Consider the following 27,522-nt stretch of genomic DNA (forward strand, 5'->3'; position numbering starts at 1 on the left):
CATCTCTCACTTTAAAAGGAAAGCTAGAAAAGATTAGGCTTAATGAGGAAGGCATGTTGAATGCCAAGACAGGCAAAAATCTAGGCCTCTTGCACCAAACAGTTACCCAAGTTGTGAATGTAAATTCTGGCAGGAATTTATAAAAGTGATACTCCAGTAAACACATGAAAGATAAGAAAGTGAAATAGCCTTATTGAGATAAAGTTTTAGTAGTCTAGAGAGAAGATTAAACCAGCCACAACATTTCCTTAAGCCAAAACCTAATTCAGAACAAGGCCTAACCCTCATTAATTCTATGAAGGCCGAAAGAGATGAGGAAGCTGCAGAAGAAAAGTTTGAAGCTGGCGGAAACAGGTTCATGAGGTTTTAGGAAAGAAGCTGTCTCCATAACACAAAAGTGCAAGGTGAAGCAGCCAGTGCCGGTGGAGAAGCTGCAGAAAGTTATCCAGAATATTTAATAGGATTATTGATGAAAGTGGCTATGCTAAACAACAGATTTTCATCGTAGATGAAATAGTCTTCTATTGGAAGAAGATGCCATCTAGGACCTTCACAGCCATAGAGGAGAAGTCAATCCTGACTTTAAAGCTTCAAAGGACAGGGTGACTCTCTTGTTAGGGGCTAAGGCCACTGGTGACTTTAAGTTGAAGCCAATGCTCATTTAACATTCTGGAATTCCTACACATAGACTCTTCCTGTGCTCTCTAACTAGAACAATAGAGATGTGCTGAATGACAGCACATCTTTTTGCAGCATGGTTTACTAACTATTTGAAGCCCACTGTTAGGATCTGCTGCTCAGAAAAAAAAAAAATATATTCCTTTCAAAATATTACTGCTCATTGGCAATGCACCTAGTCACCCAAGAACTCTGATAGAGATGTACAAAGAGATAAATGTTTTCATGCCTGCTAACATACCGTCCATTTTATACCCCATGGATCAAGGAGTAATTTTGACTTTCAAGTCTTATTATTTAAGAAACATATTTCACAAAGCTATAGCTATGATCAATAGTGATTTCTAATGATTTCTAGTGATTTCTAATCTAGACAAAGTAAATTTAAAACCTTCTGGAAAGGATTCCCCATTTTAGATGCCATTAAGAGCATTTGCAATTCATAGGAGGAGGTCAAAATACCCACATTAGCAAGAGTGTGAAAGAAATTGATTTCAGCCCTCCTGGATGACTTTGAGGTGTTGAACACTTTAGTGGAGAAAGTAAGTGCATATGTGGTAGAAACAGCAAGACAACTATAATTAGAAATGAAGCTTGAAGATGCGACTGAATTGCTGCAATCTCATGATAAAGCTTGAACAGGCTGGGCGCGGTGGCTCATGCCTGTAATCCCAGCACTTTGGGAGGCCAAGGCGGGCAAATCACCTGAGGTCGTCAGGAGTTCGAGACCGGCCTGACCAGCATGGAGAAACCCTGTCTCTACAAAAAATACAAAATTAGCCGGGCGTGGTGGCACATGCCTGTAATCCCAGCTACTAGGGAGGCTAAGGCAGGAGAATCGCTTGAACCCGGGAGGCGGAGGTTGCGGTGAGCCGAGATCGCGCCATTGCACTCCAGCCTGGGCAACAAGAGTGAAACTCCATCTCAAAAAAAAAAAAAAAAAAAAAAAAAAGCTTGAACAGATGAAGGGTTGCTTCTTGTGGATGAACAAAGTGAATGGCTTCTTGAGATGGAATCTACTCCTGATGAAGATGCTGTGAACATTACTGAAATGACAACAAAAGATTTAGTAAATTACATAAACTTAGTTGATAAAGCAGTGTCAGGGCTTGAGAAGATTAACTCCAATTTTGAAAGAAGTTTTACTGTGGGTAAAAATGCTGTCAAATAGCATTGCATACTACCGAGAAAACTTTCATGAAGGAAAGAGTTGATCTATGTGGCAAGCTTCATCATTTTCTTATGTTCATACATTGCCACAGTCATTTCAACCTCCAACAACCACTGCCCTGATCAGTCAGCAGCCATCAACATTGAGATGGGATCCTGTACCAGCAAAAAGATCACTATTCACTGAAGGCTCAGATGATTATTAGCATTTTTTAAGCAATAACTTTTTTTTAAATGAAGGTATGTACATTTTCAGACATAATGCTGTTGCATACTTAATAGACTACAGTATAGTTAAACATAACTTTTGTATGCCCTGGGAAACAAAAAAATTGATGTGATTCTGTATTGTGAAATTCACTTCATTGTGGTGGTCTGGAGCTGAACCTGCAAGATCTCCAAGGTATGCCTGTGATAAGATCCAGATAAAAAAAAATAGCATAGATGAATTATTAGGTATTTTATGATGTTATAGAGTTTTGAAAGAATTTTTTAAGTATATTATTTTAACATATTAGCTTTGCTGTTGGTATTACTTAGCCATCCCCTCTGTCTTTCAGATCACATAACCATTACCCCAAAAGATCCCCAGTGGGTAGGAGCCTGGTGGCTTGGCTATCTAATAGCAGGAATCATAAGTCTTCTTGCAGCTGTGCCTTTCTGGTATTTACCAAAGAGTTTACCAAGATCCCAAAGCAGAGAGGATTCTAATTCTTCCTCTGAGAAATCCAAGTTTATTATAGATGATCACACAGACTACCAAACACCCCAGGGAGAAAATGCAAAAATAATGGAAATGGCAAGAGGTAAGTCAAATTCTTGATTTTGAAGTATTTTCATTTTTCTGTTGGGGCTTAAGGAGATTTATAAATTATATCCCTGTCTTCCCTTCGTGTATTAAAAAGTTGAGAAACCATATCAGAAGCAAAAATGGAAATTGATGTCAGCTTTATTACTGAACAACTGATTGCAGTACACGACCAAAGAGCAAAGGCTTGACAGCCTTTCCTGCTGATGTCTCCACCCTCTCACACCTCCTCAGTTTAGATCCTACAATTGTCTCTACCCAGGATTGCTGCTTCCTATAATTCTGTGTATACAGGAAATAAAAGGCTTAATCTTCAAGGTTGGCAGCCTTTCAACAGATAAGATCTATTCATTTGAGAGATGTGTATCAATGCTGTCTCTCACCAATGATCAAAGGGGTAAGTGTTCTGTAGGCAAGAACCCAGTGTTCTAATGAACCTTCTTCATGGAAATGAGCAGCCCCTCATGATATTGGTCCCCCTCTTCTTGTCCCTTCAAGCAATATTTACATTTATAGAAATTCTTCACGTCTAATTGGTAGGCTACATAATAGGAAAAAGGGAGAACACCAATGCTCATTTCTAACACTAAAATTCATATGTTAAATGGAGATAACTCTCATATTTCTTTCTCTTTGACCACAAGCTAAGTTTGAGGAATAGAGACAAGAAAAGTGAAGGTCTTTATGTCCTGCCTGTGGCTCCCAGCTAGATGATGAGGGAGTATTCTCATCCTTTTCGTCTTTTGCCCACATCAGTTAGAGGAATCTGTTCTTGTCTGACTCCTACCTTTAATATAATCTATACTGCATGTCTGTAGAAATGAGTGCCTATGTCTGGATTCGAACCCGGCCAGATCGCAGGCTTGACGCATGCCAGTGGCTTACTATATACATAGCGTATGTGTGCGCCACACTGTGACTACTCCCAAACTCTGTGACAATGGGCCCCAGCCCTGTAAGTCCTGCGAGCACGGCTACTTCTTCTTCCATGCGTGACACAAACTTTAATTAGCCTATGTTATTTTTGTTTTATAGATTTTCTTCCATCACTGAAGAATCTTTTTGGAAACCCAGTATACTTCCTATATTTATGTACAAGCACTGTTCAGTTCAATTCTCTGTTCGGCATGGTGACGTACAAACCAAAGTACATTGAGCAGCAGTATGGACAGTCATCCTCCAGGGCCAACTTTGTGATCGGTATGCTCATCTGCCTTTCATGCTTTCTCAGAGGGACTCTCTTAGAGGTACCTGATTAACTCGGGAATCTTCGAGAAGATTCTTCCAAGATTTAGGTAATTTATGACATTTTAGATGAGCTCAAAAAGTAGCAGGAATGTTGTAGCAAGAATTATTCACATCTGTGGGTAAGTAACCCAGAGAGCAAGCAGTTCTTGAAGTGATATCATAGAGATGAAACATGCATTTTATGAGGAGTTTGTTAATAATACTGGATATTTGTCTTTTAAGTGCAGCCGAAACCTCAAAACAGTGGCCATTTTACATGAACAGTTTCTAGGATTATATAAAATGCACAATGAGATCGGTTAAAAGATGTTCATTCCAAAACAAAACTTGTATTTTCGCGGTCAAAAAACTTTTCTGACTCCTGGCAACTGAGTTAGTTCAAAGGGTTGTGTTTCTAGCAACACAGTCAATAATAAGATAGAAAAGTATGAAGAAATGAAAGAAGAGAAACCAGAACCTACAAATACATGACCACCACTGTGGAAGCAACTAGATATTTAAAAAATCTAGATTCGTTTCTTTAATCCATGAACATGTCATTTAATGTCACTGTTTCAAGGCATAACATATTTGTTTCTTGGGACATATTCCTTTATGATAGGAGACTCCAGTGGTATAAAATAATTTTCTCTAGTATTGTAAAAATCAGTCTATATTTCTACCTCTGAAAGAGACCTAGAAGGAGAAAAAAACAGCCAAATGTATTTTAGGAGATATAATTTTTCTATGATTATCTTGGGTAATGGGCATATAGCTCATGCTAATATAATTGACAGTTTTAAAAGATTTTTCTCCAAAATTCTTGATGTTAAGGTTACATTACTGAACATTTTTACTTTTAACATCAATTGGTTTAAATTAATTTCATTACTTATTGGCTGACCTAAAGAAATATTTTGTGGCTTTTTTCTCCAACACCCCATGCATGCTAATCAATGCTTTATATTGATTTTAACATGAATAGATGAGGATTTAAAGTTTAAGAGAGACTTTATTTCATTTTTATGTCTACATTGAGATATAACTTATCAACAGTTAAGTCTACAGACCTTAAACAGTTCAGATGGATAATTTTGATATATATAATATGTGTGTGTGTATATATATATGTGTGTGTGTGTGTGTGTCACATCCAGCATCCAGAACATACAGAATATTTTAGTTCCCCAGAAAGCTTAAATCTCCTATCAGTCAATACTTTTCCCCAAAGCTAATAACTATACTAAACTATATTATCATAGACCATCCTTGCCTGTTTTTAAACTTCATATAAATTAAATAGTATATTATATACTCTTTTGTGTCTAGCTTTTTTCAACTGAAGTGAAATCTATGAGATTATTTTATATTGTGCATAGCAGTGGTACATTCTTTTTCATGCTATGTCATATCTTATTACATAAATAAACCACAGTTTATTCATTTTATAGTTCATGGACATTTGTGTTGTTTTCTGCTTTCAACTAATAGTTATTTATAATACTATAATAGATAATATAATAATATATATTATAAATAATATATAATTTCATATATTATGAAAATAATTATACATACATTTATAATAGCATTATAAATCATTATGTATTTATATGTATATTTATAGGTAATATAAATTTATGATAGTATTATAAATAATTACATTATAAAATATATATTTAAAATATCTAACATATTAATATGTATATAATATGTATTAATTATATATTATATATATTATAATAAATTATATAAAATAATATATACAACATGATATATAACTATCATATATAATATATAAAATACTTTTTATATTAATAATTTTTATAATTATTATTTATAATATTATAAATCATATAATTTTATTTATAATAGTATTTTAAATAATTAAAGAAAGAAAAAATACAAATAAAATATTATGTATTTTAATATGTATTAATATAATATATATTATATTATTTATAATATATTATAGCATATTACACTATAAGATAGTATTATATGCTATATTAAAATTTATAGTATATTATATATAGTACAGATAATATAGTATAATATATGATATATGGTAATACTATAATAATATAGTAACATCTGGTATTATATATAGTATATTATGTATACTATAATATATAATAATAATGCTATTATAAAATTATTTATAATAGTTAAAAGCAGAAAACAACATTCCACATGTACATTGGTGGGCCACTATGCTCATTTTTCATGGTTACACCCTGGAGTGCAATGGACATTTGTGTTGTTTTCTGCTTTTAACTAATAGTTATTTATAATACTATAATAGATAATATAATAATGTATATGATATATATTATACTGCTAAGTGCAGTTGCTAAGTCAGAGGCAGAATATGTGTTTAAATAGAGTAGATATTGCCAACACACAAGGAAGTTGTGCAAATTTATACTCCTATTAGAAACTTAAGAGCATTCCAGTTGCCCCACATGCTTATCAACACTTGGAATTGTCAATTCTTTTCACTGTAACCATTCTTACGGGGTATGGTTGTGGAATTTCATGGTGGTTTAATTTGCATTTACCTAAAACTCTATTCTTCAAAGTTTCTGACATGTCATATCTACAGATAATTCAAATACTTTTGTGAGAGATAAGTAATAGTATCTAACAATTTTACATCGTTATAGCTAGGATTGTTCCTGAGATCATATTGGTTTCACATTAGTAAGTATGGGGTGCAGCCGACTAAGCGTAAGTGGGCCAATTATTCAATATCCTCTCACCCTTACTTTGATTATTTGTACGATGGTGAAAATAAATATATCACTAGGTTGAAATAAAGATGAAAGTATACAGATAAAATGCATAGTAAATGCGTATATCTGTCATTCAATAAATATTATTTCTCTCTTTCTTTTCTTCTTCTATTCAACCTCCCTTTTTCTTATTTTTTTTTTAACTTGGGCTATGGGATAATGATCTTCCTGCAATAAAATATGAGATAGATACAAAGAAGCACATTTCCTTTACTTCTTTGAGAGAAGGCATTTGACATACCATGGAGGGGTAAATAAACAGAAATTTCCCGACATGTTCAAGGGCCAATTGTTACAACGACAACTTAGTCTTCCTGTACGTGTTTTTAAATGTTAGCCACATTCTTTCTAAAGTTTAGAGATAGCATTTTTTCTCAAGTTAATTACTTTAACTTTGTGGAAAAACATTAAAGGAAAATAAATGACAATAAAATTTAAATTCAAGAGCTAGGAAGCATATTGTGAAATGATTTTGCTTTTTAAAGTTTGTGGAATTTTAAAAAGATTTTTAATGAAAGAAATTTGGATAGGCAGCTAGATTTTCATTTTTTTTTTTTGTCTTTTATTTATTTATTTTTTTTTTTCAACTTTTATTTTGGAATAGGGAGTATGTGTACAGTGCAGGTTTGTTACAAAGGTATATTGCATAATGCCGAGGTTTAGGGTATGACTGAACCTGTCACCCAGGTAGTGAGCATAGTACCCAATGGGTAATTTTTCAGTCTTTCTCTTCTCCTTCCTTTCCCTCTCCAGTAGTTCCCATTGTCTTGTTGTTCCCAACTTTATGTCCATGTGTATCCAATATTTAGCTCCCACTGATATGTGAGAACATGTAGTATTTGGTTTTCTGTTTCTGAGTTAGTTCACTTAGGATAATGGCCTCTAGCTCCATCTGTGTTGCTGCAAAGGGCATGATTTCATTCTTTCTATGACTGCATAGTATTCTGTGGTGTATACATACCACTTCTTTATTCAATCCACTGTTGATGGGTGACTGATTCCACCCATTTTTGCTATTGTGAATAGAGCTGTGATGAACATATGGGTGCATGTGTCCTTTTGATAGAATACTTTATTTTCTTTTGGGTTTATACCCACTGATGGGATTGCTAGGTCAAATGGTAGTTCAACTCTTACTTCTTTCAGAAATATCCAAACTGTTCTCCAAAATAGCTGGACTGATTTACATTCCCACCAACAACCTACAAGCATCCCCTTTTCTCCGCAGCCTCACCAACATCTGTTATTTTTTGACTTTTTAACAAAAGCCATTTTGACTGGTGTGAAATGGTTTCTCATTGTGGTTTTTATTTGCATTTCTGTGATGATTATTTATGAAGAGCATTTCTTCATATCTTTGTTGGCTGCTTACACGTTTTTTGCTTTGTTTTGTTTTGCTTTGTTTTTGAGCCAGAGTCTCGCTCTGTCACCCAGGCTGGAGTGCAGTGGCGCCATCTCGGCTCACTGCAAGCTCCGCCTCGCGGGTTCACGCCATTCTCCTGCCTCAGCTTCCCGAGTAGCTGGGACTACAGGCGCCCGCCACCACGCCCGGCTAATTTTTTGTATTTTTAGTAGAGACAGGGTTTCACTGTGTTAGCCAGGATGGTCTCAATCTCCTGACCTTGTGATCTGCCCGCCTCGGCCTCCCAAAGTGCTGGGATTACAGGCGTGAGCCACTGCGCCCGGCCACGTGTTTTCTTTTGTGAAGTGTCTGTACATGTCCGTTGTCTACTTTTTAATGGGGTTATATGTTATTTTCTTGTTGTTTCGTTTAAGTTCCTTATAGTGTCTGGATATTAGATCTTCATCAAATGCATAGTTCGTGAATGTTTTCTCCCATTCTGTAGAATTTCTGTTTACTTCCTTGATGGTGTCTCTTGCTGCGCAGAAGCTCTTTAGTTTAATTAATTTATCAATTTTTGGCTTTGTTGCAGTTGCTTTTGAGGACAAAGACATAAATTCTTTGCCGAGTGTGATACTGAGAAGGGTTTTTACTAGGCTTTCTTCAGGATTTTTATAGTTTAAATTCTTACCCATAAGTCTTTAATCCATGTTGAGTTAATTTTTGTATATGATGATAAGAAGGGGTCCAGTTTCATTCTTTTGCATATGACTAGCCAGTTACCACAGTACCATTTATTGAATAGGGAGTCCTTTTTCCATTTCTTGTTTTTGTCAGCTTTGTTGAAGATGAGATGGTTGTAGGTGTGTGGCTTTATTTCAATTTAAGCTTCTCCTATAAATATTAAGTTACATACAAATGATCTTATCTTTTCCTTCTCAATACAGAGACTGTAATAATTTAGTCATTTTTGCATAATTTCTCAGAATGCTTTTTGTAGACAAGATCTCTAGTAGACAAGATATATCAACTATCATTTATGACAATGATTATCATTCTCAATTTTTGGAGGTGTTACACAGACAAGTAGGAAAAAATTAAAAGAATAATTTGAAGGAAAGTTGCTTATAAAAACATTATTATTATTATTATTTTTTGTGAAGGTCCAGGATATAACATGAACTTTACTAGGAGAGAAGTTCTAAAACATCTCCAAGTACTATTATTATTATTATAACTCATAACTATTTCAACCCAAGGCATCGGTTTGGAAATCAAAGTTTCTAGCTTGCAGTCTATTGTAATTGTGCTGACCATCTCAAACATTTTACACATCCTTCATAACTCCTTTTTACATCAGTATCAAGGAATAAGATCTTTAACCTGATGAGTGTGCTAAAACAATAATAATTATATAATAAAATGTAACAACAATATAATAATAAATTAGCTCTTAAATGTATCTAAGGTTTTCTGATATCTGGGTAAATATGCATGTTGAATTCAAAAGAAAACACAGAAAATAAATTGAAACAAATTTTAGACGCTAGTGTAAATTAATATTTCCATTTGGAATACTTCCTTGATGGTAGATGGTAAAAATTTTTAGATCAACACATTTTATGATGTGGGTGGAGAATAAATCAAAGTTTAATTTCTATCTCACTAAATGATTTAAAAATACCTAAAATGAAAGAGAAGCCTGGGGAGGGAAGAAACACATCTTATATGATGTGAAGGAAATTTTTTATCAGCTTGACCCACCATGGACAACTTAATACATCCTGTGAAATTTGAAAGGGAGAATCAAGCCAACATTATATTTGAAATGTACTAATCTTTTTTGGAGTTGTGTTATAATTTAGTTATCTTGAAATAGGAGAGTAAGATATGCAGGAGAAGTGCTATACATACACTAAGGTTTATTCAATTAGCACATTTTATTGGAAACCACTGAAAGAACATGCGATTCAATTCAATTCACCATTCTTCCTTTGAGGGTTTGGTTGGAGGGTGCGATACAGAAACTGAAAAAGCTAGCAGGTAACTGTTAAAGCATCAAGTCTGCTGCCTATGGGCCCCTGCACAAGGAACTCCTGATGAGCGAGAAAATGGGGTTCTGATGACCAAGTTTTGAGCCCTGGTGCCAAATATGTCCCCTGGAAGCCCCATATGGCTGGTGGAACCTGTGAGAAGGAACTCTACTTAGGGGAAGCTCAGAGTACTCTGGGAGAACAAACCTAATCTTAGAACCAGGAAGAATTCTCAAGCAGAAGATGATGATACCTAAATCAAGAGAAAAGGATAAGAAAGTATTAAAAGATGAAAGTGTGAGAAAGAGGGTAGAGGTTTTTATCAGTCAAAGCAAATATCTTGTGTGGAAGGATCTGGAGTCAAGATAATACATGAAATGTTGTGGAAGTTTCAAGAAAACACTAGCCACCAAAAAGAGGTAAATCAGGAAAGGATATTCCTGATTTTTAACAATTTATACTGAGGGTGCAGTTGTCCCTAGGATTATCCCATTTCAGTTCTCAGGCTATTCTAGGCTGCTGGGGGTCTGGGAGGTCAATGGAATCCAATAGGCACATAGGTACAGACAAGGTTACACCTTGTGTTATTACTTCTTACGTCCAGGTTCAATTGGTACTTTACAAAATAAAATAAAATGCTAGAAACATGCTCTGAAGGTTTCAGTTCGGAGTTTGGTTTTCAGAAGATACTTTATTCATAAACCAATTTGGGGGATGGAATTGAGAGATAAAATGTAGGACCCTGCTGTTTGTGTCAGCTTTGGCTTTGTGGAAGGCATTCATAGTCAGGTACTATGTTTTATATATTCAGTGCATGTATGTGTGTGTGTAAAAGTAGGCACTTCAAGGATATATATCAAATTCATAGCAGCACTTACTTCAGGAGAAAGAAGATGAAACCTGAAACAAAGGGAGAACTAATTTTATCTACCTCCACATTTTAAAAAATCAGAAAATTTAGGAGAAAATATTAACATTAATTAACTTGGGTCCTAAATAACTGGGTTTGTTGATATATTTTCTATAATGTATTCATTGTTTTTGAAATAGTAATCAGGTGCCTCTAAGTTGACTTTTGGCTGTTCAAGGTTCCAGATTTTCATCTCTGCTGCTTGCCATACCCAGCAACCTCAGTTCAGCTGGAAAAGCAAAAGTTGGCATTTCTTCTCTTTTCCATTTCACTGACTTCATGATCATGCCCCCTTTAAGGTGGGCTGAGTTCTAATATGATAATTTTAATGTTAACATATACAACCTATGGTCAAATAAAAACAGATGAAACAAAATGACCCTTTGTTATCATCTGTACATGTTAGAAATATTTTGCGGGGGTCTGTCCTGCAGTCCCCAGCTGCACAACGGCTGAGACACATACTCAGACACCGATAATCAGTGAAACAGCAGGCCAGGGGGCTGCCGGCACTAGGGGCCCAAGAGAGTTTGCTGCCCCTCCAGACTGGCAACGCTTGCATTTGTTTAGTACAGATTTAATTGACAAAGGCTTTGAGTCAACACACCTGTGGGTAATTAACCTGGTTGCCCCCACCCCGGAGATGGCCATCCTGCCTGTGAATGATCAAAGGTTGATTTTAGGACCACATGAATAAATAAGCTATTTAGATAAACTCCCCTATATTCCTTTGTATCTGTGCCTGAAGTTCTCTGGCTCCTGAAAAGAGAATCTGGCTGCCTTCAGCCAAACTATGTGAAGTTATGCAAACCACCCCCAGCCTTCCAAGAGGGTCTGCTTCTTTCTATTCCTGTAATTTCTTCTGCCACTCTGACTGATCTCCCACAATATATATTTTTTAAATAATGTAATAGCAAGCCAAAGACCATTGTATGTTGATATTTGGGGTTCTGTGATGCTTTCTTAAGAAACTAAATATATAAACTTTAAAAGAACAAAAAAAAAAAGGGAAAGAAAGAAGAAAATTTGCATGTCATTATCACTAGATGTCAGTGTTTTCATTTTTATTTTACAATTTCACATTGGGTTGTAAGTCAGACATGGCTACTTGAGATTATTTTTAACTACAGCAAATGCTGATTTTGTCTTTGAACCTTATCTGTTGACTAGAGTACATGCAAACTTTAGCCCTTTTATTATTTGAAAGAGATGTATTATCTCAAAACCTCAAGAAAACATGGACATCAATGATTGATAGGTAGACAATATGAGAAATAAATTCTAATTAGCAGAGAATTTATTTATTGTTGAGTGCCAGATTGTTCTTCTTTAGAGTTACAATTTACAATCCAACAAATGGCACCAAAGTGCCTCTTTTCCCAAGTCTTTTGCAATACAAGGGTTCCATTCCCCACCCCACCTCCAATATTTTCATCTTTGTAAATCGAATGGATGGAAATTAATTGCATGATATTTTTGTGCTAAACATTGTGCTGATAACTCTTCACAAATAATGGAATTTAGTTACCTCAACAATGCTATTATTAGCTCCATATGATAGATGAGGAGACAGGTTTAGAGACATTCAAAGAATTACCTGCAGTTGCACAGCTACTCAGTGGTGGAACCGAGATCTAAACCCAGGCAGCTGGGTCTCCAGAGTCTAAGCTCTTAACTACTAAATTGAACCTCTTCCTAGTGTTGTTTACAGCTCACAGTTATTAGATTACTAGTGAGGTTGCACATCTATCCAAAAAGATAATGTACATCTATTTATCAAGGATACTATTTCCCAAACCCCTGAAGGAGAGGCAACATAGCAGTGATTGAAAGCATAGGACTTGACATCAGTCTCTTTGCATTCAAATCTGGTTTGCCCACTTACTAACTGTGGCTATGAACAAATAGCTCTCTGAAGTGAGGCTAATAATATGCCTACTCTTAAGGTTGTGGTGAAAATTCAATGTGATAATATTAACATATCAAATGCTTAGCTCAGTGGCTGGTACATTATAAGTAAGTAAATATAGGTGGTGATTGTTGTTATTAGGAAGGATACCACACTCAAAGCTAACAAGCTGGATCAACAGAAGCAAATCTTGCCAGGGTGGGAGACAGAAAATAGAAATCAAGACTTAAAAAAAAGTTTTCTATATCTATTTTTTATACACGACATTAAAGAACATTAATGGGCACCTAACTGCTACCTAATTGTACTTGTTAATGCTGAAATTAGACAAGAAAGACCAGAAAGATTTATTGATTCATTTGGTATTTGTTAATTTAATACTCTATGCTAGACAGAACCTGAGACTGTGCAGTTGTACCACCATTAATCTATAACCTAGATATTCATCATACACTCTTTGTATATGTCAGTAGATGATAGTGACTATTTCTATAATTTAAAGTGACAAAATAGTCTTTAGAAAGTTTGTGTTAGTACACTCAAATCTTTTTTAGAGATTCACAAAATCATATATTTTTCTTGTTTCTCAGGGCTCATCAACATTCCAGCAGTGGCCCTTGGAATATTCTCTGGGGGGATAGTTATGAAAAAATTCAGCATCAGTGTGTGTGGAGCTGCAAAACTCTACTTGGGATCATCTGTCTTTGGTTACCTCCTATTTCTTTCCCTGTTTGCACTGGGCTGTGAAAATTCTGATGTGGCAGGACTAACTGTCTCCTACCAAGGGTATGTTCCCTCATTAAATAGTTTGAGGATATTGGTTTGTTTAATTAAATCAATTATTGGTGGAGTTGCAAAAAAGGAATTTGATTTTTAAACATCATAACTATGGTAAGCGACTTAGTATTTTATTGTGGAATAACTGACAATACTTAGAATCTGTTATTGTCACCAAAATTTGTCATCTCCTTTGATTGTAGAGAAATATAAAAATTGCTAAACCCATATTTTACACTAGAGAACCAACCTGATTAATTTAGAAAAACAACATGATAGCAGAAATACAAACCTTGAATAATGCCTCTGTCTATTCTTAATGAAATGATGTACATGTGGTTTAAACTAATCCAACTTCAATTTTCCCATCTTAAAAACAGAAGTAATAACTACCTTTTAAACTTTTGTAAGGTTTAAGCAAGCTAACATACATGAAAGTGAATGCTACTTGCCTGACACAAGCTAAATGTGCCATTCATGGAAACAATTGTTTTTTTCCTCCTTTGAACGTCTGAGGAACTGGAGTTACCTCTTTGCAATCCTCCATAGTTGCTGTTGTGCTTGAATCATGTAAAGTTTCAGGAAACAACGCCTGTCCTTCAACCCAGTGTTCCCCATGAAAGTTCTCTTTAGCTGAGTGTCTTGCAATTGGTCAGGAGAATATTTAGTGATGCCTTCAGGCCTCTCATCTTGTATGGGGTGGGTGATTACATTGCTTGGTTTCCAGAGTCTCTCTCAATACAAGGTTGGATCTTGTAGGAACTATATTGCCCTTGCCCATTGAGAGTCTTTCCCATCACTCTACCACTTCACATGAGTTTCCAGAGGTAACTTTCTTCATCATTTCACCTATATATGCATTATTTGTTTTCTAAAAAAATTATCGAGTCTCCATCATGTGCCAGGAAGGCCTTCCCAACTGTATCTGCCTGGCCACCTGAAACTCTGCCTGTGGCTCAAAGGCAAACACTCCTGACACTATATTCTGTTTCCTGCCTATTCTGTGGCTTCTTGCTTACAGCCTGCTGTCCATCTCCCTTCCTACTCTTGCTTCCCTGCTTATCTGTCTTGTCTCTATGTTCCAACTTCCATCACCTTTATTAACCTGGTTTCATCTGCTGCTAAATGAGCGCCTGTTATAGTTTTGGCCATCTACTATGTTCAGGAAGATTGGTGAATGCAAAGTTCATAAATTACGGCTTCTGGGAGTTATCACAGCCACACTGTTAGACTCAGCTGAGTGTAGTGCTGCCTTAGTGAAAGTCAGTGATATGGATTACGAATGTTAGTTGTAACAATGAAATGGAAGAAGATTCTGGAGAGAGCAGAAGCCCAGTGCCATCTTTAACTGTCCCAGAAATCCTCACGGTAGAGGGACAGTTGTAGAGGACTTTATAGTTTGTGATTTCCAAAACATCTTAACTTTCATGATCTCATTGTATCCTCAAAACACCTTTATGAGTTTAGTTTTGTTATCCTTGTTTAAAGGCAACTGCATGGATCTGGGGTTTGAACACAGGCGTGACTCAAAGTAGAACATTCTTTCTACATCATAATTTCTAAGCCAAAAGTAAACACAAAGCAGACAACAAAAGCAAACTTTGAGATTCCCATTAAAAGTATTCCTACATAATCAAAGATTAAATATTTTAAACAAATAAAAGGTAATATTTTCATTGAGTGAGTACTAGCCTCTTCAAAGGAGTCACCTTGAAAGACTGTAATTGTATTGCAGTAATGCTACTGTTGTTTAAAATATTCTAAGACTCTTCTTTTGAATTTCTTTGTATATTTTTGAGAATATTCTTAACAAGGGCAAAGATTTAACCTTTAAGGAAAAGCTCTCATCTTTCAGCGTAACTATTTTGAAAGGAAATCTCATTTGGGCATAAACATTCTGGCATATTTGTTAAAACTCTTCTTATAATTAAAATTCTAAATTACAAATCTACTGTCAGCACATCCTTCAGAAAAGATGTATCCCATTGATTCCTGCCCCTGATGATAAATTAAACTTTCAATACTGTAAAGTATTTTTCTTTATAAAATATAAAATGTTTCCCATGGGTTTTTCCATGTGGCTTTATTCCAAACGCTGTCTTGACCTGAATATTCAATAAGAAAACTGAAGAGAAGTCTTAGATATGATAATGGAAGAAATCTCTCTTCTGCAATAACAAGGACAACTCTGATGTGGACATAAGAATTTACAATCAAGAGACCTGGCAGGGTTCAGTTTCCAGGTTTGTCACTAGCAAGCAGTGTGAATTTGAGCATGTTACCCACCCACTTAGGGGCTGACTTCCTCGATCTGCCAAATGAGAGGTTGGCATAGATTACTCCAATGTTCCCTCCAGCTCCAACCTTCTATAATCTCAGCCCTACAGTTTCCAGAGTTAAGTGATTCTAGACTTTAAAAGGCAGTTTTATACTTTCAGATAATACAAACAGTCTCAGTTAACAATCAAAATTTTATGGAAGAGAATAGGATTAAACATTCCTATAGCACATCTCAGAAGGCCTAGTTCAGTACCCTTTCACACTATTTGGAGACATCTCAGAGGTCTTTGGTTTGTACTTTTGAGGTGACAAAATTCATCATACCAGTTCTACTAGATGAAGTATTACATTGATTAAGAAATTATGGTTGCCATCATTAATGACAATACTTCTCAGAGGCAGAGGCTCAAGTGATTAATTTATTTCTCCAAAATAAAGTATCATTTTTTAATTGACTAACTTACTGGAAATTTTGTTTCTTAGCTTGCTGTGTGGCAGGAATTATTCCTGGTTCTGGACATATGGGAGTGAATACAAAAATAGTTCCTGCCTCTCTTGATTGTACAGTTCAGTGTATTTTTTGTTTGTTCAAGCTCCTCAGCTATCTTTATAAAAAATGGGAGGAAAGATATGAGGAATAAGCAAATAAATAAATTTGAAAATAAGGAGCAGAAAAAATGAAGTATGGAGGGCCAATGAATGGCACATATGGTGCAGATAGAAATGACATACCACTGCAAAAGTTCCTTTTGAGAAGAGTAGAGGAATATGAATAGTAAAAAAAAAAAAGGATAAAACCAGAAGGATTAGGCCATTCAGGTGACAGAAAAAAAAAAGTGAGGGAGAGAGAATACTGGGAGAGATGAAGGGTAAATATAAAAGCAAATGGCAGAGAACAAAAAAAAAAAAAATGAAGGAGTAAAGAAAGAATGCAATCACAATTTTGTGAAATAACCCAAAAAAGCCAATTTTGGGTGGGGGGCGCAAATTTTGTCTCATTAATGTTTGTAACTATCTCCTATTCTCCCAGAGCTAGCACTTATTAGGCTTCCAGTAAAATTTTATGAACAAACAAATGGGTAAGTCATTGAACTTACTTGTGAATTTGAGTAAGAAAGGATGCTATAAGATATGAAAGACCACTATACACTGGGAGGATACACAGGAGAAAGGTTGAATGAACTGGGAATGCACTTGTTGGTTACACACATGCAAGAGGACATGTAACTCCTGCAAACACTGAAAGACAATTAACTGATAACTGATTGGCTATTTTTCCTTTTACTGGACCATTAGTAACATCCATTCCACTCATACTTAGACAACAATTCTGAATGAAATTTGCACACACACAACACACACACACACCCCACCTGTGATGCATTGAAGTAGTGTCATAAATTGCTCTAAAAGTTTACTTTTCTACCTTGTTAGCTATTTTTATACACCTTTGCACAGAAGTATATTAGAAAATCCTAGAGACTGTAGACTGAAAGCTATAAGCTAAGAACTGGACATCATGTGAATTTGTAAACCTCTAAAGATAACTTTCAAGAGAAAGCTGTTTATTAGTAAACTCACATTTCATGACCAGAAGCTGCCATTTCTGATGACAACTGTGTTTCTAAAAGGCAAATTTTGTTGGTAGTATCATTTATATCACTCAAGAACATTGATTTTTTGAAAATATTCGGGTGCTACCTGCTAAGAGATAATATTTTATATTGTTATATTTCTTTTCAGAACCAAACCTGTCTCTTATCATGAACGAGCTCTCTTTTCAGATTGCAACTCAAGATGCAAATGTTCAGAGACAAAATGGGAACCCATGTGCGGTGAAAATGGAATCACATATGTATCAGCTTGTCTTGCTGGTTGTCAAACCTCCAACAGGAGTGGAAAAAATATTGTAAGAAATCACCTCTCAAGTATATGGCGATGGTCCTGTTACAATATAAACAACAAAACTCTATGGGGGCTCACAGCAGACCACTACTAGTAGGAGGCTTGCCTCTTACCTCTGCCTGGTCCTTTTTTGTAGAAAAAGAAAATGTTATAACCATTCCTAGTGGTACTGGAGTTGCTGAAAAAATTAGGGTGAGAATTAGAGTCATCAAATAGGGTGGAAGAGCTTTTGTAATTATTTAGTCTATTTCTCTCATTTTGCTTATAAGAAGTGTTAGCCCTGAATTAGAATGTCTGTCACATGATCATCATAATAAGATATGCTTTCAGATCCATGTCCCCTGAACCTAAGATCCGTGGTCCTTGGAGGTTTTAGGGAATGAACAAATAGAGGCCAGTATTAGGAGGCTTAGCTCCAGAGATTCTAGCCCTTGGGGTCAGGGATCTGATAATGAGGAGGTTGATGGTTCTAGGACAACTTTGGAAAATCAAGCCAATTTGTATAATAATGAAAGGGCAGGTGGGCTGGAATGGAGGGTTTCCATAGGGCAGAAGAGGGAGATGAGGTAGGAAATATAGGTAGGAATCTATTTTAGTCAGTCCAGGCTGCTATAACAAATATACCATAGAATGGGTGGCTTAAACAACAAACATTTATTTCTCATAGTTCTGGATGATGGGAAGTCCAAGATCAAGGTGCCAGCAGAACTGGTTCCTAGTGAGGACCCACTTTCTGGTTTGCAGATGACCATCTTCACCTTTTATCCTCACATGGCAGAGAGCAGACAGGGAGAGACAGGTCTCCTGCCTCTTCTTATAAGGGCACTAAAATCACATTCATGAGGGCTACACCCTCATGAACTAATTACCTCCTAAATGCTTTACTCCAAATACCATCACATTGAAGGTTAGGATTTCAACATATGAATTTTGGGCAAATATTCAATCCTTAACAGAAAGCAATTGTGAAGGATGTAAAGTACTTCAATCATTAACAGATTCACCCTTCTCAGCACACCTTTCCATTCCTGTCCCAAACAGACTCTTCCTTATCCTTGCTCTCTGAGACTGCTTTCTATTTGTGACTGATTAAATTTGCCTTTATTTGACAATCCTAGAGGGCAGAAAATTAGACCACACATATATCTCATTTATTTATATATCCTTATCAACTGGATATGAATACTTAGGCTGTATATCCACAGATATACAGTTAAGTTTGTTAATTTACTCTGTTCATTGTATTATTATTTTGACTTATTTACAGCAGAAAGGATTGGTTTTCTAGCAACAATGAATAAGACTACCTACTCATCTGAAACATGTTTTCATGCTTCTCTTTTTTCTTTTCTTTGCTTTCTTCCTTTGTTATTTTTCTTTCAGCTACTGTTATTTTTGCTCACAGCTGCATGAAGGTTTTTTGTAATGAGAGCTACCATTTATAAAAGACATTACAAGCAAAGGCTAAAGATTGGTGTTAAAAGAACAAAATTACATTTAAATCTCATGGTCCTGAAATAATTTGCATTATTTTCAGTATTTTCTTCCTGTGAGAACTGAGGCACTGAGATACAAAGGACTTGCTTAACTCATTTATCTAGTGAGCGACCAGAATTAAGATTCAAAGGTTTCAACTTGACATTACAAAAAATCTATATTACTACTCTTTCTAGAAAAGTAAATGCCAGCTTTATTTACGGTCTAAAAACTCACAAACTCTTTTGTGATTAAAAATGATAACATTATATATATGCATTCATAAATAAAATTTACAGAAATAAACTATTGAGGAGTTATACAAATTGTCTCTCTTCAGTCAAAATTTAGTTGAGTTTTATGCACCAGAATTATTTTTTTCTCATAGCCACTGTAAATTATGTCATATCCTCAAATTGTTCCCATTTACTTAACTAAGTTTTATCAAATGCCTAAAATGAGAGTCTATTCCATTCCCCAGTTGCATAATAACAAAGCAGCAGTTTCTGCTTTCATGGAGGTTACATTCTGTTGGGAAAGTATGTTTTAAAAATAAGTAAATACAGGATATCCTGATAGGTAGTAAGAAGCACTGTAAAAAAAGACATACATTAGAATAAGAAGATGGAGAGATGGGAGTTGTTTTTTTTTTTTTTTTTAACGGATAGTCATAGAAGGTCTCTATTAAAACCTCTAAACAGAGAACTAAAGTATGGACGCCAGCTGTATAATCACCAAGGAGAAGAGCTGCCCGGGCAGAGAAAATAGCAGGGCTGTGAGGCATGGATGAACTTGCCAGGTTTGAGGGGAAGTTTGGAAAGGGCAAAATGGGGTCTTTGCAAGGGTCATGTGTGTGGCTTACACAGAAGAAGAGAGGGAAGATCACTGAATGGTGAGATTAGAGTGGCATCCAGGTGCTACATGACAGAAAAAGTGTAAACTGTTATAAGGATGTGGGGTTTCATGCAAGTATAATGAGAAACCACTGGCAGGTTGAGGGTAGTGATGCAGTCTGACTGCCATGTTTAAAGGTTCACTTTACTTACTGGGTGGAAAACAGATTCTAGCTAGATAAGATTGGAAACAAGTTGCACATAAAGGGAGCATTGTAACAATCTAGGCAAGAAATAATGGTTACGTAGAATTGGAAGTGGTAGCGAAGGAGGTAAGGTATGGTTAGATTCGGCAGGATTTGCTGGGAAATTGTTGTATAGGATTAGTAGTTTGTAGATCGACCACCTGCTCTTTAGATAATGAAATGTTGTATCTATATAGATTTTGCTTTGCTCAATATACTGTAATACAAAAAAAAGAATATTTCCTCATTGTTTACATAATGCATGGCTACGGTACTGTAAACATTTTAAAAATAACTGTCTTTAACTTTATTTAAATGTTACTGAAATAATTAGACTTTTCCCTATTGTGTTACAGATATTTTACAACTGCACTTGTGTGGGAATTGCAGCTTCTAAATCCGGAAATTCCTCAGGCATAGTGGGAAGATGTCAGAAAGACAATGGATGTCCCCAAATGTTTCTGTATTTCCTTGTAATTTCAGTCATCACATCCTATACATTATCCCTAGGTGGCATACCTGGATACATATTACTTCTGAGGTGAGTACTGATTCTCCCTATTCTAATTTTAATATAAGACACAATCATCTCGAGCAATGGTTTAAATTTTTTTCTGTGGGATCTACGATTCCTCTTAGTTTTTCCAAGGAACTTGTCCTACATCCTTGTTTCACTTTTATATATATCGCACTCTGGGTATTTATACAAAAATGTGGCTGAATATAAGTTTTCTTAGTTAAAAATGTTTGCAAAGTGTTGGTCTAGGAAGCAATGTTAGTGCCTACATCACTAGAGTTGCTTAATAAATATAGTATCCTACTTCTAACGCTGGTGATAATAATAATTAGCATAGGTAACATGCATTTTAGATTAAATACAGTTTCGCCAAATCATGGGAAATACAATTTATAAAATATTTAAGGCTCATCTAATACAACAATGTTAGAATTTATTATATATATATATATATATATATATATATATATATATATTGCTTTATCTGTATATTTTTGCCATGACTGCAATTGTCTGTGGAGGATTTCATGGCTTTGGGTAAATTGAGGCTCCTAATCTATGATGTTAATGACTGTATTATTCCATTTTCACACTGATATAAAGAAATACCCGAGACGGGGTAATTTATAAAGGAAAGAGGTTTAATTGACTCACAGTTCCGCATGGCTGGAGAGGCTTCAGGAAACTTAAAATAGTGGGGGAAGAGGAAACAAACAAGTCCTTCCTCACAAGGCACAGGAGAGAGAAGTACAGAGGGAAGAGGGAAGAGCCTCTTATAAAACCATCAGATCTTGTGGGAACACACTATCACAACAACAGCATGAGGGAGCCACACCCATGAGCCAATCACCTCCCAAGAGGTCCCTCTCCCAACATGTGGGGATTACAATTTGGATTACGATTCAAGATGAGATTTGGGAACACAGAGCCAGACCATATCAAGGACTTCAACCATTTTTGCTTATAAAACCCTAAACAAATTTGTAAAAGTATGTAGCTTCTTGCATATTTATAAATTGACACATAAAAATTTTTTATCATAAGTTTAAATAGTAACTAAATATTGATTTCTGGTATATTATAAATATTTTTATTTTAAAAATAACAGTTTTAAATGTAAGTCACTTTCTAATGTAATTAATGGGACCTAAAAAATAGTGATTTGATAACCAACATCACCTGGGTCAGAATTGTATAACAACTACTTTAACAGCGACAAGCATTACATATTTCCTTCTTCCTGTATTTATATCATCATTCAACTTCCCTACAGGTTTTTCTCCTATTAAAACACAATTTGTGCTCGAATTTTTTTTACTGATTTTCCTATCATACATCTGTAACAATTACATGAATCCAAATTGTAAAACAGTTTTGAAAATAGAAGTCTCAGTTATAATATTTTCATTCTAATTGAGTTAGCTTTAGCTTTGCAAATATTTCTATTGTACAACTGATAAAAATCACTTAAAATAATAAAAATTTTGATAAAATTATTAAACATGAAAAGTCAACATTTACTAGAAATCAGTATTTATGAGATGGACTGGGTGATTTTCAAATTAATTCTTATATTCAAGGATAAATACTAATTTTTTTCTAAAGTAAGACTAACCAAAGTATTGTACACATTTTTAATTTCCCACAATTTTTATCATAGAAATTGTTTAGGAATGACAAACAGAAAATAGAACTTATTATCCACAAACCTGCTATTCTCAAAACAGCTTTCACCAAATATGGGAAATACAGCATGGAGAATATGAGACAGTTGCATTTACAAATGGCAGCCTGAGTTTGACAAAATGGCAAAACATTGACCTAGACTTTCCAGAACATTGTGGCTACTTCTTCAATATCTTATATTGTGCCAAGTGTAGAATCAGGTTGCTTACCACAGAAAGCATCTTTCTAACCACTAGTCCTTCATATTAACTATTGTGAATTTTGATGTCAGAAGGACTCCCTTGGGTTGAAGAAGAAAAGTCATGTTTTTTTTGTGTGTGCCTCTTTTAAAGCAGAGACTAAATGATATAATATGTAAGAAGTACTTAGTAGTGTGGTTAACACTCAGTAGTTATATATATCATTATGATTACTATTAAATTTCATAGGCCAATCAGTTTAAGCTTTACAGTCATATTAATGACACTCTTACTATTTAGGTGTTTTTGCACTTTTCTGATTTATTTATTTATTTATTTACTTTTTAGATGGAGTCTCGCTCTGTCACCCAGGCTGGAGGGCAGTGGCGCAATCTCGGCCCCCTGCAAGCTCCGCCTCTCGGGTTCACGCCATTCCCCTGCCTCAGCCTCCTGAGTAGCTGGGACTACAGGCACCCGCCACCATGCCCAGCTAATTTTTTTTTTTTTTTTTTTTTTTTAGTAGAGACGGGGTTTCACTGTGTTAGCCAGGATGGTCTTGATCTCCTGACCTCGTGATCTGCCCGCCTCGGCCTCCCAAGGTGCTGGGATTACAGGCGTGAGCCACCGCGCCTGGCCTCTGATTTTTTTAAATTCCCTTAGCAACAACTTTTATCATGCTACAGTGATTATATCTACTCTGATCACTTTGGCCCTGTGCTTTTAGACAAAAAGCCATAAAAATTTTTGGCTATTAATTCTTTATTGTTGCTTAAAAATTCTAACAATTTCTTAGGAATTTGAGTTTTATTCTGAATCTTTGCTATTTTGGTAATTAAATTTGACTTTACTAGCACCATTTGAATATGGCATGTATGGGTGATGTAGTTTCTAGAAATATTAATTATAAACTTCTTGTAGCATTGCATGAAATGGAATGTGGCTTTTACGTATTTTGCCCTCCCTATGTTAGCACACCAATGGGTTCAACATAAATGGCACTTGAATTCTAACATGATTTCATGTATGTTAGGCAGATTATCCTTCAAATTTCTATTTGCTTTAATGGATTATATATTTCTTGTAATGGTGCTTTTGTTGATTTTAGGTGCATTAAGCCACAGCTTAAGTCTTTTGCCTTGGGTATCTACACATTAGCAATAAGAGTTCTTGGTAAGTTTAACCTATGCTTTAATTTATGGTAGACACCGTAAGTGTATTTTGAAGACTTTTCTACATATTTTTACAGAATTGCCATGCATAAATATATGTTGTAGGTGGCAAAGTTCGTAGTCTTTTTTATTCCTTTCTTCATTTCTTTGCTCCCTTCCTCCTTTTCTTGACTCCTTTCTTCTTTTGTTACAGAAATATATTGCCTCTTTTGTGTTCCAGATACAACAGAGATTTTGTGAAATTAATCATAATTTTTGTTTAACAATCTTACCTTTTCTAGTACTTGTGTGTTCTTACAAAATCCATGGCTTTAACAAGAGAGCTCTCAGAAATTAATAAGAAAGGCTGAAGCCTAAATATAATTTTTTTCAGTTATTAAAATGGAAAGAATTCCTTTGAGTTACTCTCAATGCTTATCCCTTATGTTATTAGGTAGAAAAATAAGGTATTATTTAAGCCAAGCAAATAAATTTGAGTAGGTCATACTTTAAATTGTAATTGAAATGTTTTTTCTGACTACCAAATTTTTAAATATATATTGATTAAAACCTATAGAAAACAGTGAATGAGACAAATAAAGTTTTTATCCTTAAAGAGTTTATATATTAAAAAATAAAATAATTTTGAATATTTCACTGCCATTTGTTAGAAAGGAACAACCCAGAAAGAAAAACTCAAAGCTTAAAAAATTTGAAATTAAATTTGGTTTACATAGATCTTGATATAAAATGGTTGCATAGCAAGATAATAGAATCCTGATAACATTGAAAAAGAAACAAAAATAGGGTTATATGGCATCATGACTGGCTCTAATTCTATAATGAAAATATGTATTAGCTAGAAAAGTGTCATATATTGAGCCTGTAGTATATGCCTGGCAAGAATTGGCCCCCATATCTACCTGTGTTTGGGAATATAGATGGAGCCTACAGAGCAAAAATTGTTCCAACATAAACAAATGATTTACAAAATTGATTTGACAAAAATGATATTTGAAATTGGCAAAAGTATCATAAGCAAAGTCAAATGGCACATGACTAACTTGCAATTTATGTAACAGACAATTGGCTAATATTCCTATTATAAAGAAAACTCCTAAGTTTTGAGAAGAAAAAACAAGCAACAAAGTAGAAAAATGAGCAAAAGATGTGAATTTTTCATGGAAAAATAAATGTAATTGCCTTATAATATATATAGAAAGATGCTCAAATTAGCTCATAAATAGAGCCAAGTTAGAACTACCTTTCTTATCAGGCTGACAAATTACCAAATTTTGTTTGCAATGTATGGAAAAATAGATTATGTTTATACATTGCTGTTGGGAAAATGTTCTTTATTGGGCAATAACTGGTAAAATTATATATAGATTTACCTTTTAACCTAATATCTTTACTTCTAAGAATTATACCAAAAATTTGCTAGCAAAAATTATAAAATTTAATCATTATGAATAGGTGCAATAATTGTGACTTTTTATAATAGCAAAAAACTGGAAGTGATCTAAATGTCCATCGGTAGGAGACTGGTTGAATAAACTGTACTACACACACGTAACAGAGCTATAAGGATGAATGGGGAAAATCTATCTAATGTTACCGAGTGATCTCCAGTAAGTAAAAAGAAGCAAAATGGAGAACAATTTTTATTGTATGATGTTTTTGGTGTTACATGTGGAAAGGTGGAAATATGATATGCATGTGCTAAGGCATTTTGCTCTTTTTTTAAAAAGAAACAATGGAAGCATCAACTAAAAACTAATTTTAAAAAATGGTTACCCGTAGAAGAAAGGGAAGAGGGATAAAGTTCAGGATGGAAGTAAGACTTTGTAAATGTAGCTTTTTATATGATTATTTAATCAAAATTATATAAGGTTTGATATAACTGAAAATAAAATTTAAAATAACCAAATCTTAAACTCAAACTGTTTAACATAAGCATACATTGGTTAAATAAGCATGCATGAAAAACTTTAAATGCCTTAAAAAATAAAATTTTTTGCCAAATCTTCATAGATTAACTGGATTTGTAGTCATTATTAGTAATAATATCAATATTTTTATGTTGAAACTATTATATATTTAAGATAAAGCAATTGAAATGTTATTACTTGGAATTAATATTTTTAGTAAAATAGAAAAGTGATACAAGTATAAAATAAAAAAATTCAAAGGCCAGGTGCGGTGGCTCATGCCTGTAATCCCAGCACTTTGAGAGGCCAAGGCAGGTGGATCAACTGAGGTCAGGAGTTCGAGACTAGCCTGCCCAACATGGTGAAACCCCATCTCTACTAAAAACACAAAAATTAGCCGGGTGTGGTGGCGTGTGCCTGTAATCCCAGCTACTCAGGAGGCTGAGGCAGGAGAATCGCTTGAACCTGGGAGGCAGAGGTTGCAGTGAGCTGAGATCACACCACTGCACTCCAGCCTGGGTGACAGAGCAAGTCTCCATCTAATAAAAAATAAATAAATAAATAAATAAAGCTCATTCTTAAATTTGAACTTAAAACATCAATATGAACTCACATATTTTAATTTTAAAATAATGTGTATTTTATAGTTCCATCTCCTGAAAATTCTAGAAACTTTGAAACCCAGAAGAAATGAACACCACGACACTTAATCTGTGATATCTAAATATAATCTCTCAGTAAAAGCATATGGCACCTTGGAGAAATGACTGATTCAAGGCCTAGGGTAGAAAATGCATGAGATGATTATGGGACTTTTTTTATACTAGAAAATGAATAAGCTATCAAAGCCTAAGAAGGCTATATCACAAGGGAACAGAACCAATTTGAGGAGACTGGCCTCAAGGTGAGATAAATTGAAACTCAAAATAGTAGTAGCAGTAGTAACAATAATGGCTGCAGTTTATTGAAATACATAGAATATATTAAAACACATGAGTTTATAATGATACTTTAAAAATTTGGAGAATATCAGGACATCAAGTCATTATTCTCAAAATTGAGAAATAAAGGAGAAAAAAATCATTTATCCTGCCTTTCTTCTATTAACTGTATGTCAAAGTAACCAAATTAGTCAATTAAGGAAAATTCCTTCTTCGAGAAAAACCCAAATACTTTCTATAAGAAGCATAGATTAAAAAAAAAAAAAAATCCTGCCTTGTAACCTTAAAAATAGCTAAAAGCTTTAGATGAAAGTTGGTGAGCAACTTCATAATGGAGGGATCAGACTGACATAGCCTGAACTTCACACGCATCTTAGCATTACTAAGAGTGGCAACTAGGTAGCATGTGCCTTCTAACTGGGACAGAATAAAAAAATACACAGTACATTTGCCTGAAGTAAACTGAACCTGAATCTAACAAGATCTAACCACGAGATTCTAGGAAAAATGGATGATAGGGGAATCAATTAAATAATGTTATAAAGAAGCAATTAAATCCAGACTGTGGCATATCCTATGGGACTTGGTATTGTCTTTTTTTTTCAAAAACCATTAGTAAGAAAAAAAGTGAAGATTGGATATTGCTATAAAGAGTCATCAACTAAATACAACATGTTTATTTGTTTGGATCCTTATAAAAACAAACGAACTAAAAAAATCCTTGGAGACAAT

The 27,522-nt window shown here is 34.7% G+C and overlaps 1 protein-coding gene across 9 annotated transcripts in view; it reads left to right on the plus strand.

The window, feature by feature from the left end:
- Nucleotides 1–27,522, plus strand: part of SLCO1C1 (solute carrier organic anion transporter family member 1C1) — a 60,980-nt gene that overhangs the window by 27,208 nt on the left and 6,250 nt on the right. For 7 of the 9 annotated variants that reach the window (XM_009424943.5, XM_009424940.5, XM_003313535.6 and 4 more), the window contains 6 exons: nt 2,409–2,654; nt 3,692–3,856; nt 13,463–13,658; nt 17,673–17,838; nt 20,745–20,929; nt 23,876–23,940. In XM_009424943.5, the coding sequence (XP_009423218.3) occupies nt 2,409–2,654; nt 3,692–3,856; nt 13,463–13,658; nt 17,673–17,838; nt 20,745–20,929; nt 23,876–23,940 (1,023 nt within the window). The remainder of the gene's footprint in view (nt 1–2,408; nt 2,655–3,691; nt 3,857–13,462; nt 13,659–17,672; nt 17,839–20,744; nt 20,930–23,875; nt 23,941–27,522) is intronic. The other 2 variants (XR_673302.5, XM_009424947.5) reach the window with 1 other exon arrangement.

This window comes from Pan troglodytes, chromosome 10, assembly GCF_028858775.2.
Source record: "Pan troglodytes isolate AG18354 chromosome 10, NHGRI_mPanTro3-v2.0_pri, whole genome shotgun sequence".
In the NCBI taxonomy this organism is placed as follows: Eukaryota; Metazoa; Chordata; class Mammalia; order Primates; family Hominidae; genus Pan; species Pan troglodytes.